Genomic DNA, 17,345 nt, shown 5'->3' with positions numbered 1-17,345 from the left:
AAAAAAAAAAAAAAAAAAGGACGGATGTATGTCCATGCATCCGTCCATAAAGAAAGTGGACAGACGTCCACCAAAAAAAAAAAAAAAAAAAGGATGGATGCATGGACGCATCCGTCCATAAAGAAAGTGGACGGACATCCACCAAAAAAAAAAAAAAAATGAACGGATGCATGTCCATGCATCCATGCATCCGTCCATAAAGAAAGTGGACGGACGTCCACCAAAAAAAATGGACAAAGAAAGTGAACGAACGTCCACATTAAAAAAAAAAAAAAAAAAAAAAAAAAAAAAAAAAAAAAAAAAAAAAAGAAGGTGGACGGTTGCATGGAGGGATGCATGTCCAAGGAATGGATGGACACCTCCACCAAAAAAAAAATTAACGGATGCATGTCCATGCATCCATGCATCCGTCCATAAAGAAAGTGGACGGACGTCCACCAAAAAAAAAGAACGGATGCATGTCCATGCATCCATGCATCCGTCCATAAAGAAAGTGGACGGACATCCACAAAAAAAAAAAAATGGACGGATGCATGTCATGCATCCATCCATAAAGAAAGTGAATGAACGTCCACATTAAAAAAAAAAAAAAAAGGTGGACGGATGCAGTCCATGACCAAGAAAAGAAAAAAAAAAAAAGTGGACGGATGCATGTCCATGACAAAAAAAAAAAAAAAAAAAAAGGGAAGAAAGAAAGTGGATGGATGCATGTCCATGACCCAAAAAAAAAACAAAAAAAAAGAGGACGAATGTAGGTCCATGAACAAAGGTGGACGAACACACACACACAAAATTTGATGACGAAGTAACACTCAGTCACATCGGCAAGTCCATGACTCAAAGTAGACAAATAAAATACCTTGAGAATGGGACGCTAATAAAGGACTACAACGCGTCCTGAAGGTTGAAAGTTCCATCACGCGTCTCGGGGGCAATGTATCTGATGGTGCCAGAAAACATCCAAGTCCAAACACTCGTCCTTATGGTCGTCCACCTCAATGCTCAGCTGTGCTTAATACCCTCGTCCCTCCGTTACCACCAATGCCCGTTTAAGCTCGTCCAGTGTAGGACGAGCGGGCTGCATATCTCGTCCTTCAGTAATGACGGACGAGATGGATAATAGAGAGCTAGACCTCGTCCATCATTAATGACGGACGAGGTCAATTCACAGACGGACTAAGCACCCTTTCAGCCAAAAGCTGCATCACTTAAGTCTCAACACAGTTTCTGAAGAGGTAACCCTTGTGGCAGTTATGGAAGTTATACACTGAATCCTCCAAACTCTACAACGATTGGTAAAGGTAACTGATTTCTACTGCTATATAAAGGCCTGTCTCTGCAAAGGTAAGAGGATCTTCTTCTTTTCTGTTCTTTCTCCGGAAAGAACTTGAGAAACATAAAAACACAGTTTTCCTATCCTCCAGTTTTCTAACTTTACCATCGGAGAATCAAAGGCCGGCCACAACCGGTCTTCTCTGCTGACTTTCTTTGTTTTCTCAGGACTCATCTTACTAGATCAATAACATCCGGAGACATTCCAGCCCACTGACTCCTTAGAATTCCTTTAAATCTATCAGAATTTCTTGGGAAGTATCAGTTGGCGCCGTCTGTGGGAACTAGTTTTTTTTTGAGTTCTAGTCTTTCTCCAATCAAGGGTTGAAATGGTTCGGACAAGATCTAGAGCAACGAGTCCAGGCCCTCAACATAGTCGGGACGCTTCTAGTAACCCTCACCGAGACCGTCAGTCAGCACCTACCATGCAACCTCCCTCATTTCAACATGTGCAATCCATGGCTGCCGCTATGGCGGAACTAACTCGTCAGAACCAAGAGTTGGTTAGGCAACTGGAGTTAAGAAAACAACCTCATCAACGGAACGCTGGAGAACAGGCACAGAGTCAAGAGGAGGAAAGGAATGTTGAGACTGACAATCAATCGAGAGGTACCGTTTCACGGAGGGTACCTCACTTGGAAAAAGAAATGGATCAAATGAGAAGGGTAATGGACGAAATGAGGGAAAACATGAGGAAACGTCCTTTTTTTTTTTTTTTTTTAAATTTTTGGTGGACGTCCGTCTACTTTCTTTATGGACGGATGCCGTCCATTTTTTTGGCGGACGTCCATTTTTTGTCCGTCCACTTTGGTCATGGACTTCATATTATTATTTTATTTTTTGTCCGTCCACTTTGGTCATGGACTTGCTGTCGATACCAAGTGTGACCTTGTCACCTTGTTGGTCATCCACTTGAGGTCATGGACTTGTTGAAGTAAATAAGAGTTACCTCGTCACCTTGTGGGTCGTCTACTTGGGGTCATGGACTTATTGAGGTAACTAAGAGTTACTTCGTCACCTTGTGGGTCGTCCACTTGGGGGTCGTCCACTTGGGGTCGTGGACTTATTGAGGTGATTAAGAGTTACCTCGTCACCTTATTGGTCGTCCACTGGGGTTGTGGACTTCTTAAGGTGACTAAGAGTTACCTTGTCACCTTGTGGGTCGTCTACTTGGGGTCATGGACTTATTGAGGTGACTAAGAGTTACTTCGTCACCTTGTGGGTCGTCCACTTGGGGTCGTGGACTTATTTAGGTGACTAAGTGTTACCTCGTCACCTTATTGTGGACTTCTTGAGGTGACTAAGTGTTACCTCGTCACCTTGTTGGTCATCCACTTGGGGTCATGGACTTCTTGAGGTGACTAAGTGTTACCTTGTCACCTTGTTGGCTCTTGTGGGTCGTCCACTAGGGGTCGTGGACTTATTTAGGTGACTAATTGTTACCTCGTCATCTTATTGGTCGTCCACTTGGGGTCGTGGACTTCTTGAGGTGACTAAGAGTTACTTCGTCACCTTGTGGGTCGTCCACTTGGGGTCGTGGACTTATTGAGGTGACTAAGTGTTGCCTCGTCACCTTTTTGGTCGTCCACTTGGGGTCGTGGACTTCTTGAGGTGACTCGTCACCTTTTTTGGTCGTCCACTTGGGGTCGTGGACTTCTTGAGGTGACTCGTCACCTTGTTGGTCGTCCACTTGTGGTCGTGGACTTCTTGAGGTGACTAAGTGTTACCTTGTCACCTTGTTGGTCGTCCACTTGGGGTCGTGGACTTCTTGAATCGGTGTCCTCTAATAAAGTGTGACGTGAATTGGGCGCTCAACTCTTTGAAAGTGCTGATGGAATTGGGCGTCAGCCTGCTGAACCAAATTCTCGTCGGGCCCTTCAGCGTTGTAGGGAAGGCCCTACACATGATCTCGTCCGCTACTCCTTGAAGATGCATTAGGGTCTTGAAGGTCTCTAGATGATCCAGTGGATCCTTCACCCCGTCGTAACTGTCTATATGCGGCATGCGGAACTTATGAGGTAGGGGGAAGGAGTTGACGGCCGCGGTGAAAGGCGAGTCGGTGCGGTTGACCAAGTCGTCAAGGTCACTAGACACCCGTCCTTTGAGTGCGTTCATCATAACCTCCATCTGCTCCTTCATCGCCTGCATCTCTGTGACAATATGTGGCAGAGTTGCATCCGTGAGGGATGGCATGTTCAAATTTTGCCTCTCCAGTCTGCTTGGGGCGTGGCTGCCCTCAGGTTTCTCCTGGTTTTTTCTTTCCACGCTAGTCCCTTGATCTCCTTGCTGGTCATTCGGTGCTGCGTTCTTCTGGTGCAGCTATTCTTCCAAGTCGTGATTTTGTTTGGTGAGGCGTTCTACAGCAGCAATGAGAGTTTGAACTTGTCTCTCGAGGGCAGTCGTGTGTGGTTCCTTTTCCTGAACGTCGTTGGTGATTGCCATCGAGCGAGTGAGTACCATGCAACCCTTTTGTCTAGGAAACGTTAATATGGCTTACGAATCTCAACTGCAATTCCCCACAGACGGCGCCAACTGATGAAGTCGAAAAAATCACCAGTGAGCTACACGTACTCACACGCCCAGAATGCAACCTGCACAACACAAGAAAGGGGAAAGACCTACGCAAAGAGCATCGGTGTGGTGCCGGCCAAATACCCTCCGAAGGTTAAGTTAAAACTCTTTTCAACTTTAGAGTGCTAGAGAGGGGTTAATTATGCGTACCTCGATTTGTGAGGGTATTGGAGCTTTTATAATAGTCGAAAGTTGACCTTTTTTACTTGGAGTCGAAGTCTTTCCTTGTAGAAATCCTCTTGAGGAGTCCCAAACGTGATGGACAAGTCATATTCCTTATAAAGAAAATCTCCATCGATGCACGCAGCTTCTAGAACCCTAATTGCGCTAGGACTCTAATTACCCCTAGAATCTAGGAGGTGTGCCGCAAGTATTCCCATATAGGGATTCTGTCTGACACGTGGCCAACAAATCCGTCCTCATCGAGTCTTGCACCTAATGGGCCCATCCATCAACATTGCTCGGATCCGTCAGCTTATTTTCTCCTCTTCACAAAGGAAATCGTGCAACGAGAAATACAATGGGTGTGCAAGCAAATGATCCCTCAAGATGTTTCTCTTAAGTGCTTTAAGTGTAAAGCTCCAAAGTCACCGATTAACACAGACCATGTCTTACACATGCACTTCAATTTGAACACAATCTAGTGGAAGCAGTGAGAATATATAGAGGATGATTTCATATGGGAGAGAATCATAAATTCTACCTCTTTCCATTGTAGCTCTTTATTAACATGAAACTCAGTAATATGCATAAATGTATGTGCTCTGCTCTTATTCATACACCCATATGTATCCAAGACCGGCCGAAGCGTTTCAGAGGCCTAAGGCGAAATTTTCAAATAAGGTCTTTATGTTATCACTTAAATAATATTTAACTAGTATTTCATATAATATATATATTTTTAAATCCAATCTTTTTACTCTTTAATATGATTTTTTTTTTTGAGAAAATGTTAAAATTATAACAAATTTTACTACAAACTGGTGTTGTAATGAATGTGATCAATAACATGAGGCTTACAAAAATACTAAAAATTTTATAAAATTTACAACATGAGAATTACAAAGATATATCACTAATCACAAATATTCATTAAAAATGCATTCAATAGTTTGTTAAAATCTACCTGTCATATTCATTGTCACATCAAATTATAAAAGTTATGGAGACTACCATGCACCCTTAGTGCAATGATTACTCTATAAGTATAAGTTCTTGTAGGCTTTGGGAGGCGATGACTGAAATTTAAGTCTCTAGAAGAGAGTTTCACATACATATATACTTAGATTAAGTTAGAGTATAATTTTTATCTTGTATAAAAATAATTAAATAAATAAAAATTATGTAGTAAAATTTATAGTATTTTTAACATTTTCCTATTTGAATTACTTGTGATTAATAATACGTCTATTTGTAAGACCTATTTATTTAAATTTGTTTTATCTCTATCTCTAACATTACTTAATTCTTTGAATTTCTTAATAGTGAAAAAAAAAATGTAAACTAAAATTTTTTAATATTTCTCAAAAATATTTATATATAAAAAAATAAAAAAAATTTGCCTCCAAATTTGGGTCCCCTTAGGCAATGGCCTAATTGGCCTAAGCCTAGGGCCGGCCCTATATGTATGCCAAAAAAAAAAAAATTAGGGTTACATGACAGGGGGGCAAGCCCAAGACATGTAGCACCGACTACCCACTTAATTTTGAACCATAGATTCTAATGATATAAATTTTGACTTTTTAAATAATTTTAGTGATTTATTATAAATAGCTTATAAAACCAAACAAAGTAGCATTTGTTTTTTCTATTTGGATTTCAAAGAAATTTAAATCATAAAAATTTTCACTGGGATTAAGATATAATATAATATAATAAGTGCTAAGCATACATGACTACATCATTAAAATGCATAAAATACATTGTGTGTTTGACTAGGATAAGGATCAAAAGATTCAAAACAAAGGTCTATTTCTTTGCCAACGAAAGCGAATTTAGCCAAGAGGAAGATGATGAATGAGACTATCTGCACTCACTGTAAATTGGGGCCCAAGGACACTATCCATGCCTTTGGTCATGCCCGATGTTATCAACTGTATGGCAGGTACATCTTACAGAACTTATGGCTGCTACTAATTCTTGCTCAAGCTTCTTAGATGTTATCCAGCTTGCTCAACAGGATAAGTCTTGCTTTGCTCTATTTGCTTGGACGGCTTCATTGATATGGCTATGACAAAACAAACTCCAACTAGGGGAGGACACCTTTCCTCAAGTGAAGATCACCTCCATCGCATCTCACTACAAGAAAATGTATTTTTAGTGACGAAAATTTTCGTCACTAAAAATCCAGTTTTTCGTCACTAAGAACCTTTAGTGACGAAATTGGACTTTTAGTGACGAAATTCGTTTCGTCGCTGTAGCCCCGTCACTAAAAGTCCTGGCGACTTTTAGCGACGAAATATTTCGTCACTAAACGTCCAATTTGGTAATAAAAAAAAAAACTTTTAGCGACGAAAACGTTTCGTCGCTAAATGTTTTCCTCGCTAAAAACAGTATTTAGTGACGAAATTATTTCGTCACTAAAACCATTTCAATTTATTAAATCATATTTAGTGACGAATAATTTCGTCACTAAAACTATTTTCGAATACATATAGTGATGAAAAAATTCGTCACTAAAACTATTTTTAAGAAAATCCAGGAACATATAGCGACGAAAATTTTCGTCACTAAAATCATTTCTTACAAAATTCCGCTACATTTAGTGACGAAATATTTCGTCATTAAAACAATTTTTTGTTGCTATATTTGTGACGAAAAAATTTGTCACTAAAACTTATTTTCTGTTTTTATTATTTTCATGGCGTTGATATTAACTTGTAACCTGTCATTACATTATTAAAACCTCACATTTGATTAACATGTTTATTTCAACAACACATTTATAAAAAATCGATCCATACATTCCACAAGTTAAAATTAAAACAAATATCTAATTCAAACTCCTTCCATACAATAATTGTTTGCAACACATACAATAACTTNATAAATACACATATTTGGTAAACCCAAAAGGTATTTCTAAAAATATATTTTAAAAAAGAAAAATAAATAAAAGATTTACATCCATCCAACAAAGTGAAATGTAGCACAGCTCCTTAGCCTATACCCACCACCATGTGCTTCTCTCATCATGATATCCCAAATTCTATTCTCTTCACTGTTAAGTACAATTGAGGTTTCTCTGGTCTTCAAAATAATTACACCGAGTTGTTCAAGGGACTAGAGATTTTAGGGGCCACGATACTTGCGGAAGCACAAACAACCTTGAGGCTGATCAACGGGGATCATACCTCCACCTTTTGATGTGTCAATGGCCTCTAACATGGAGACTACCTCTTCCATTTCTGGCCGCTTGTCAGGGCTGGCATCCCAGCATCGCTTCATTACATTTGCCAGGGAACTTGGGCAACATCTTGGTATCTCTGGCCTCAGATTCTAGGTAAGAAATAAATTAGTCAGAAGGAATCTCAAGCAGAGACACTCAGAGCTTGTTGGGTACAATAAGATTCACACAGATAAGTTACCTGCCGAACCACAGCTGTCGTCACTTCTGAGAAACTAAGGTCTGGATATGGCATGTCACAGCAATATATCTCCCACAAGCAGATGCCAAAACTATAGACATCACATTTCCTGTTATATGGGCTGCCATTGAGAACCTATAAATCACCCATTTGACAAATCACAGAAAATTAGTTCATTGAACGATTGTTTCTTCTGTTTTTTTTTTTAGTTTTAGTTACCTATAACACAGATCCTTAGGGTATGTGGAATGCAAACAGGAACTTGGCATGCCACTTTTGCTTATGTAAAACTTATATAGATTGTTTCATTAGTAGTTAAAAGGTGATATGGAAACCTTGAAATTTTAAAATTCTTGCTTGGTTTTGCCCAAACAGTTTATTAATCACGTAAGACTCTACTATTGCTTTTTAAAGTTGTCACTAAAAAAAAGGTGAATAAAGAAAGAAAAAGAAGAAAATTTTTTATCTCTGGATTAGTGTATTTGAATGAAAATGTTCCAAATTTTGGATTGAGCAATCATGTATTACAGTTTGCTAGGGTAATAGTGAATAATAGCTGAAATATTAGGACCAGTACAATATCCTCATTGTACTAAGAGGATACATACAAGTTACCAAAGACAATGAGAAGACAAATTTAGTATTAGACTTGAGATTGATGGAGACATTAGTTGCACTATGAGAGACATCCGCCCACAAAGCAAGATCTCTTTTTGTTCCCCAAGTACAAATAGAAGCAAAAGTCCCAGAGGAATTGATGAGAAGTTTTTTATATGGTTTCGAAGTCAAAGTCAAAAAATTATCAAGTAGGAGGGAATAAAATGAGCATACCTCAGGAGCCATATAACCAAGTGTCCCTGTCTCCCCAGTCATGTCATTAGGATTTGAAGCCTCAACACGCGCAACCCCAAAATCAGCAATTTTTACTGTACGTGTCTTGTCCAATAGCATATTCTCCGTTTTTACATCTCTGTGAACAATCTTCTGCGAGTGAAGGTAACTCAACCTGCAAGATACAGTACATATGAGCCTTCTAAGAACTTAAACAGGGGGAAAAAAAAAAATTCCAAGTCACATGTCATTTTTTAATTGAAATTCTACAAAGAAAAAAAGTACAAACAAAGAGCAAGATACAGATGGTAAGTACCCTCTAGCGAGATCCAGTGCAAGCTGGACAACGACGTTAAAAGCTAGCTTCCTTCTCCTGTTCTTTATGAGGTAACCTTTCAGAGCACCCCCAGGAAGATATTCCACGACGACACAACAGACATTACTTGGCATGCCAATTGGACCATTATCAGTTTGTATCTGTAGTTCTGATGTGCCCATTGTCGCCCCTATAAACTGAAATTTGAATGACCAGGATGTTAAAGGTAAGAGATACGACGAAGCATGACAGAATATTGTTAAGTATACACTATTTTCTAGAAAAAGACACCAAGAGCCTTGTAGCTCAAGTGACGTCTCTTGGTGTTTCTAACGGAGACGTTCAGGGTTCAAATCCCTCCTCCCCAACTATTGAATTGTAAAAAATAAATATATTTAAAAAATTTAAATTTATTAAAAAAAAAAAAAAAAAAACACCAAACAAACAAACCAAACTAGAGATAAAATGAATCAACCTTTAAATGTATTGCAACCTTCAAAATTCTAAAATATTCAAATGCATTAACTCTTTTAGTTAATCACTAAATTCCAATAAATTCAAACTGCAACAGTTCTCGAATTGCCACTATGTCATTGGGAGTCAAGAGATGAAATAGAGAAAATCAAAGTAAAGAATATTGGAAATCAACATGAAAGAAGTGGTTTGAGGCTTCCCTATTCAAAATAATTAGAAGCCCCCAAACCCACAGCCCCCCTCCATTTTTTCTCTCCTTCAAGGATTGAGGCTTCCCTCAACGGTTAAAAATTTAAGGTTTGTGATATTAGTCAAATGGCCCAAAATATAGGAAGGAACAGCAAAGACAAAGCAGTCTCTTGATCAAAATGATTATATAAATAAGGCATTTCCTTTAAGTATATATATTGGTATCCAAGTCCCATGTGATAGCATGTTTCAACCAGAATTGAAATCCATCTTTGTTCCCTTTGTCATTCTTTTTGCCCTTGTAGTGGATAAGTTGTAGGGGACCACGACTCTATTGATGTTGGCTTCAACTGAAAAAGGCTGAGGTTTGACAACAGCTTGCCTTTCCATCTGTGTCACTACCATGGAGGTCCATGCAATGACTAGGTTTAGGTAGCTCAAGAACATCTTAATAGCTATGGATGTTTGAATTTCTGCATCTTTAAAGATATGGAGCAGCAATATCATTGTTAGTTTGTTACCCTCTGTGCACAAATATATTGTACTGGCCAGCAGCATTTGAGCTTATTTGATGTACTAAAAAATTGCAAAATAGGAGGTAACGTAACAATGAAGATGAAGTGCCTCCATATCTATCTAGAAAGATCTCTCATGTGCAAGAAAATTGGTTATCCAAAATGGCCATACTCCTTAGCTCCATATTCACCAAAAGTACTCAGCCATCTTGATCTGGTAATATCAAGAGAAAACGTCCTTGGACCACATATGGTATTAATATAACCAAACACAGTTAGATGATGATTAATTTCATGGGTCATTCAACAACATTAATGATGGAGTCTTGGAAGGTAATGATGAGGAGTTGTAGGTATGGATCTGCATGGGGAGCAGGGCCAGCCTGTATTCTATGGTGCATTTAGAGAGAAAGAAATCAACAGATATTTGAGGGGGAGGAGATGGCTATATCGAATCAAGTTTCTTTTCTTGAAAACTCTCTTCAAATGGGTGACACGCGCTCCTACTACCTCAACCTTTTCTCTGATGGAGTTTTTAGACTCTTTGCACTTGTATCACTAATCTTTCAGCTTCCTTTTCTTTCTTTCATTTCTTTCTATTTTTCAAATCTATGTATACTTCCTGTATATTACTTATAAAATTTTAAAATATACACACACACACACACACACACACACACACACACTAATGAGTTGCTCAACATCTTGTTATGATGCATACCAAATGGCAAAATAAATGAAACTTTATAGGAGAGTTCAGTTATAAAACATCCATTAGTTTAATTTGTTCCAACGGATATTGAGTTCACTATAATCAAAAGCAATGGTCACTAAGGATTCATGTTTATTATTATTATTTTCCCTTTATTATTGATGTCTATCAATATTTTGGATGTTTAAGTAAGCATTCAAGAGCACGAGGTTCATATGTCACTTTAGTGGTATTGCAAAGCTATTGGAATATCAAGAAACAACAACAATAGAATCATAATCAATAATTTCATAAAAAAGGTAAGAAGAAATTTAAAGCTTCCATAATCTTCACCACGTAAGCTAGATATATGAGTTGCTCAATCCAATCATCATGAGCGATATAGAAGCATATGGAATCCAAATATGGTTTGTATAAATATAGAAGAAGAGATGAAAAAGAAATTGAAAAATAGAACTAACCTTAGTAACATTAGGATGTTCCAGCTTATGCCAGACAGCAACTTCTTGAGTAAAATCTGCCCTTAATGCAGCAATCTCAGATTCAGTCCTATGGCCCTCCTCACCCCAATCAAGCATTTTAACTAATGATCAAGAAAAAAAAAAAAAAAAAAAAAACCACTGTTAATGACTTTTTTTTCCCTTGGATTTGTTGGGTAATATTGTTAGTCATTTGTAACAAATGCAACCCAGTGAACCCACCCAACATAACAAACATAATGAAAGTGGCTTAGATAATATTACAAAGAAACCACATAGATCTTAGTTTTGTTAAATTAAGACGATTAAAAAACCAAATATTAATCTTTGGATACCATACTATTTTAGAATTGTTGTTTTTCTTAGCTGATAAGACTTAAACCAACAGCTGTGATCACATGAAAGTTCAGAAATACAACAACATCATCATCATCAACCAAGCAATTGCAATCACCAGCAAAATTCAACCCAAGCCCGTGTGTGAGTCACGGATTTCAAAAGAGTACATTCATTTACAATAGCCAATCGTTGGTTATCTTCATAAGAGTCGATTGAATTCTCTTATAGAGATTAAAAATTAGCAATAAAAAAGAAAAGTAGCAAAAGTAACCAGAATGGTCCCCCTAATCCAAATGGGACCAACCCCAAATTAAAATATACTATCAAAATCAACCAAATTGATCAAACAAAAGCACATGCATTTATGCAAAAACCAAGTTGGAATCAGTTCAATAGTCCAATAATCAAGAAACTATGACATATAATGTAAAAAAAATACAAGAAAAAACAGTATTCATAAAGCAGAATATACTCTAGAAATAAAAGAAAATAGTAAAAACAAAACATCAGCACCAAAAAAAAAAAAAAAAAGTCAAAAAAGGAAAAAAAAGAAGAACTGGGTTTTGATGGGAAGAAAATGAAATCTCAAAAAATGGAGTTTTCAAACCAAACCCAATTGAAAAAAATTGAACTTTTTCTCTTTGGTTGAGTAAAGTTACAAACTTTTTTGAGACAGAGTTCAAACAATCAAAGAAAAACATAAAAGGCTAAAAATGACAAAGTGGTTGAGAGAAAGAGAGTGACCAGCGACATCAAGGCCGTCGTAGATGCCACGGTGGACGGTGCCGAAGGTGCCACGAGCAATGGCAGACTTGATGGTGAGCTTAGAGGGGTCGATCTCCCACTCTTTCCTCTCTTTCTTCACAACCTTTGTGGCGGTAGTGGTGGTGGTGATAAGGTTAAGACCATTATTATTAGTACTTAGAATACTACTACTATTGTTGCTGTTGTTGTTAATAAAAGTACTATCTTCTTCTTTTTTCTTGTTCTTCTCCATAGTCCACGCTCTGTTGAGGTGTCTCTCGAGCTGTTCATCCAAGCTTTTCAAATCAATCTGATCTGCACGAACAAACCCATCACTGCTTTTCTCCATCTTTTGCTCTCTTTTTTTTTTTCTTTTTGTGTGTGTGTGTGTGTGTGTATGAGAGAGACAGAGAGATCAGAGCAGAGTCAGTGAGTGCTGAGCTAAACTTTGCTTGGTTTTTGTACTTTCACTATGAAGTTGTTGTTGGTGGTGGTGGTATTTCTGAGAGTTCTGGTTTTTCCTTCTACAAATATAAATAATAAATAATTAATATGTAATTGAATAAATTAATATGTAATTTTTTAAAATTAATTTAATTAAAGTATTTTTTTTTTAATTAGTATTTTCTTCCACAATTCATCATCCATGTGGGCACATGGAACTGCCTGACCGTAACGTGTGCTTCTGACCCACTAGGATGTCTCTCTCCCTATTTACGTTTTTTTTTTTTTTTTTTTCCAAAAAAAAAAAAATTGATTGAGGATAGGATATACTATTTGATATAGTTTGAGTAATATTAGATATCCAAAAAATAACACATATTTATATTAAATTTAATTAATTGTTTAGATTGCATCCGTTATTGATTCAATGAATATTTTTTATTTTTCCCAAAAAAAAAAAATTGATTGAGGATAGGATATACTATTTGATATAAATTGAGTAATAGTATTAGATATCCAAAAAAAAAAGAACATATAGTTATATTAAATTTAATTAATTTTTTAAATTGCATTGGTTAATGATTCAATGAATTTATTATCTCTAAAACTAACATTCAATGTACCAATGTATTTGAATTTAATTTTAAAAATTAAAATCTTTCCTGATCCTTTAGTTAAGATTAAGTTTTATCTGATATTTAAATAGCTGTAATGGTGGAAGGAAGAAATTTAAATTCCTGACGTCCTCAAAAATAAGAGCAAGCAGAATTTTGGAAAAGATTTAGTTATATATATAGCTCATTTACTTTCTTTTTTTAGACAAAATATAACACATTTACTTAAAGTAAGATGTTATACATTTTTTTAGAATGAATACTGTTAATGACTCTCTAATAATAGCGCTTATATAAAATAAAAATAAAAATAAAAATAATTAAAAAACTATCTAATAATAGTGGTTCTTTTTTTACGTCCTAAAATTGGTAATTTTAGATATTGAAGTAATTATTTTCTTGCCTAGAGTCTTGTACTTGTATTACATTACATGATCTAATTTTTAAAGGGAACTAGATTCATATTCTCCATTTTTTTTAAGATATTCTTTTCTTTTATAGTGACTATCAATTAAATTAAAAAACATGTACTATGACAGAGTATTTTTCTCATGGATCATTCAATTTAATGTTGATATTGATTATTGAGTTTAATTAAAATTATTGAATAAGACAAAAGATTTCAATGAATTAATTAAGCTGAATCATTTTGTTATTGTTGGAGTAAGATTCGTGAATCAGTGTTGAATCGGTGGAGGAAATTAAAATGCAGCGTGCATCGAACATAATAACTACCTTATTAAAAGAATAGTGATTATCAAAAAAAAACCTTATTAAAAAAAAAGGTAGATTCATTGTGGAAAGAGACCCTTCTAATAAATTTCTTGTGCCAAACACTTAAAATTAATTAGTGCCTTAAACAAAATGAGTTAGTTACTTTTTTTTTTTGTGTAATTTTAAGCAGATTTGAGTGTAAAATCCTTTTCTGTCAACAAAAAATTTTAATAATTGAGTTCATTGAAACACACATAAGTTCTTGCTTAATGTTATTCGTTAAGAATCGAAACCCGTCAAGGATGAATGGATTAAATTAATGTTATTCATTAAATGAAAAAAATTAATGAAGCCAGTAACCTTTTGAGCCCTGCCATGTGGTAAACATCGAGTTTTTTTATAAAATTGATCGATAATCTTGGTCAAAGTGACATTAATCTTTGTCAATTGAGTGAAGTTAATCCAATTAATATAATCTAATCTATAAAACCGATCCCTCAATTTAATAATTCATAGAGTTGTTAGTGATAATATAGTCTAACAATACCAACTTTATTTAGTATGATGGGGAGTCAAATTCCCTTCTTTATAATTAACATTTAACAGAATAAATTATAAATTTGAGATTCTTTATTGTTTACAAGAGATATTATTTTAGTCAAAAGTCATATAAGAGATATTAATCATAAGTTAGTATGATCACACACTACAAAATCTTGTGGTTGGGGATATAGAGAGAGAGAGAGGGGTGAACTAACAATAGGGAATCTTGTAACTTAATTGGTTAGACATATCTTAAAATTTCAAACCGAGATATCTAAAGTTCAAATTTCCTTACCCTTAATTACTGATGCATAAAAATAAAATTGATATTAAAAAAAAAAAGTAAAAAAAAAAAAAAAAGATTTAAGGGGGAGTTGGGAGAGAAGTATTCGGAACGTATTGAAGGATGTGGATAATATTTCAAACTTTCAGTTAGAGTTTAATCCTCCACAATATTTTCCACAATCGTTTTAGTAGCAATTTGTTTACAAGAGATATTATGATTAACATTTAACAGAATAAATTATAAATTTGAGATTCTTTATTGTTTACAAGAGATATTATTTTAGTCAATAGTCATATAAGAGATATTAATCATAAGTTAGTATGATCACACACTACAAAATCTTGTTGTTGGGAATAGAGAGAGAGAGAGGTGAACTGACAATAAGGAACTTGTAACTCAATTGGTTAGACATATCTTGTGGTTGGGGTGAACTGACAAAATCTTGTGGTTGGGGATAGACAATAGGGAATCTTGTAACTTAATTGGTTAGACATATCTTAAAATTTCAAACCGAGATATATAAAGTTCAAATTTCCTTACCCTTAATTATTGATGCATAAAAATAAAATTGGTATTAAAAATTAAAAGTAAAAAAAAAAAAAAAAAAAAAGATGTAAGGGGGAGTTGGGAGAGAAGTATTCAGAATGTATTGAAGGATGTGGATAACATTTCAGACTTTCAGTTAGAGTTTAATCCTCCACAATATTTTCCACAATCGTTTTAGTAGTAATTTGTTTACAAGAGATATTATAATTAACATTTAACAGAATAAATTATAAATTTGAGATTCTTTATTGTTTACCGGAGATATTATTTTAGTCAATAGTCATATAAGAGATATTAATCATAAGTTAGTATGATCACACACTACAAAATCTTGTTGTTGGGAATAGAGAGAGAAAGAGAGAGGTGAACTGATAGTAGGGAACTTGTAACTCAATTGGTTAGACATATCTTAAAATTTCAAACCCACATATCTAAAGTTCAAATTTCCTTACCCTTAATTATTGATGCATAAAAATAAAATTGATATTAAAAAATTAAAAGTAAAAAAAAAAAAAAAAATGTAAGGGGGAGTTGGGAGAGATGTATTTGGAATGTATTGAGGGATGTGGATAATATTTCAAACTTTCAGTTGGAGTTTAATCCTCCACAATCTTTTAAATAGTAATTAGTTAAGATGACAAGCTGTGATTAGAGCAACATCACTTTTAAATGAACTCATTAATGACATTACTATTACTCCTATTAAAAATCAACCGTAAGTCACAACTGACCAATACTTTATTTAGAACAATACTAGTGACACGTTGTTTTTTTTTTTCTTTTTTTTTTCACAATCTTCTTAATAGCAATTTATTAAAATGACAACTAATTAAAGCAACATCACTTTCGTATAAACTCATTAATGACATTACTATTATCAAATATCAATCACAACCGACCAATAATTTATTTACGTTATGTTTGTTTCGCCATTAACATTTTCTATAAAATGAATCATTTTCCCAAAAAAATATTTATATTCTAGAAAATTATCTAATTTTTTTATATTTGGTAGCAACCTTAAAATAAATGAAAAACTTTCTTTTAACTTCTCTTATTTAGCTTTACATGAGATCTAATTGTTTTCTTTATTTAACTTCACATAAGATAGAGTAATTTTCCATAAAATTTTTGTGGAAAACAATTTTATCACATGTTAAACTAAATAAGAGAAGTTTTAAAGATAATTTTCCTTTGACCTATTTTTTTCTTATGCAACCAAATATAGGAAAATGTGAACAATTTTCTTGACATAAAATTTTCCATTGAAACAAATATAATGACACGATTTTTTTTTTCCACAGTTTTTTTAATGGTAATTTGTTAAGATAATAAATTGTAATTAGAGCAACATCACTTTTGCGTGAACTCATTAATGATATTACTATTATTAAACATCAATCAAAACTGACCAAATTATGAGGAAAAAAATTATTAAAAAAAAAATTCCATACTTAAACTTCTTGATTTAATTTATTCTGTTTCTTGAAGAAGGCTACTCCTTTTTTAAACCTCCATTTGTAGGACTTGTGGGTTTATGGTCAATGTCCTTTTTAAATCTGTACATCTATCTGCCTTTTTAAGAGTTGTTTTGTTTGATACTAGAAAGCAAAAACATAAAGAAAGTTGAAGTGAGCTAAGGTCCACGTTTTGAAGTCCATAGCCATATCTTCAATTATTTTGCCTGCCCTTAACTTTTGGCGAGTCTATTTGGACGGCAATCGCATCTCAAGCAATCAGACTGAAAGAGAAAGACAACTTTTTTCGTTTGGATTTTAACATTATAATTTATTTATATTTCTTTATTTGCTTATATTTTTTTTTATGTATTTGCAGATCTGTTTTTATTTGTTTTATCTACTTGTGCAAAATGGGTTTAGCTGGTATACTTTTTACAATGGGCATGCTACGATTCAGACACATGTCTATATTGTAATGTGTCCAATACAAAAAAGTACCAGACACAATTCATATCTTTGCAAAATCGTAATTATGTTTTAACTATATAACAACTTTAGTAATTTTATTAGCAAGACTCTAGTGTAAAACAGAATTTAAACTAGTTCAGGCTTTCGTTGCATGGGTTATGTGTTGAAATTTAATCTCAGG

The 17,345-nt window shown here is 34.7% G+C and overlaps 1 protein-coding gene across 1 annotated transcript; it reads right to left on the bottom strand.

The window, feature by feature from the left end:
* Nucleotides 1-7,021: 7,021 nt before the first annotated feature.
* LOC112032171 (serine/threonine-protein kinase 52) lies at nucleotides 7,022-12,607 on the bottom strand. The gene is made up of 6 exons (XM_024064933.2): nucleotides 12,090-12,607; nucleotides 10,989-11,110; nucleotides 8,638-8,834; nucleotides 8,322-8,496; nucleotides 7,491-7,625; nucleotides 7,022-7,401 (listed from the first exon to the last, which is right to left on the bottom strand). Exons 1-6 carry the CDS (start codon nucleotides 12,436-12,438, stop codon nucleotides 7,195-7,197), a joined length of 1,185 nt encoding a protein of 394 aa, XP_023920701.1. The 5' UTR covers nucleotides 12,439-12,607; the 3' UTR covers nucleotides 7,022-7,194.
* Nucleotides 12,608-17,345: the final 4,738 nt, after the last annotated feature.

Source organism: Quercus suber, unplaced genomic scaffold, assembly GCF_002906115.3.
Source record: "Quercus suber isolate HL8 unplaced genomic scaffold, Cork oak 2.0 scaffold_364, whole genome shotgun sequence".
Classification (NCBI taxonomy): domain Eukaryota; kingdom Viridiplantae; phylum Streptophyta; class Magnoliopsida; order Fagales; family Fagaceae; genus Quercus; species Quercus suber.
This window is presented reverse-complemented; position numbering and strand designations above follow the sequence as displayed.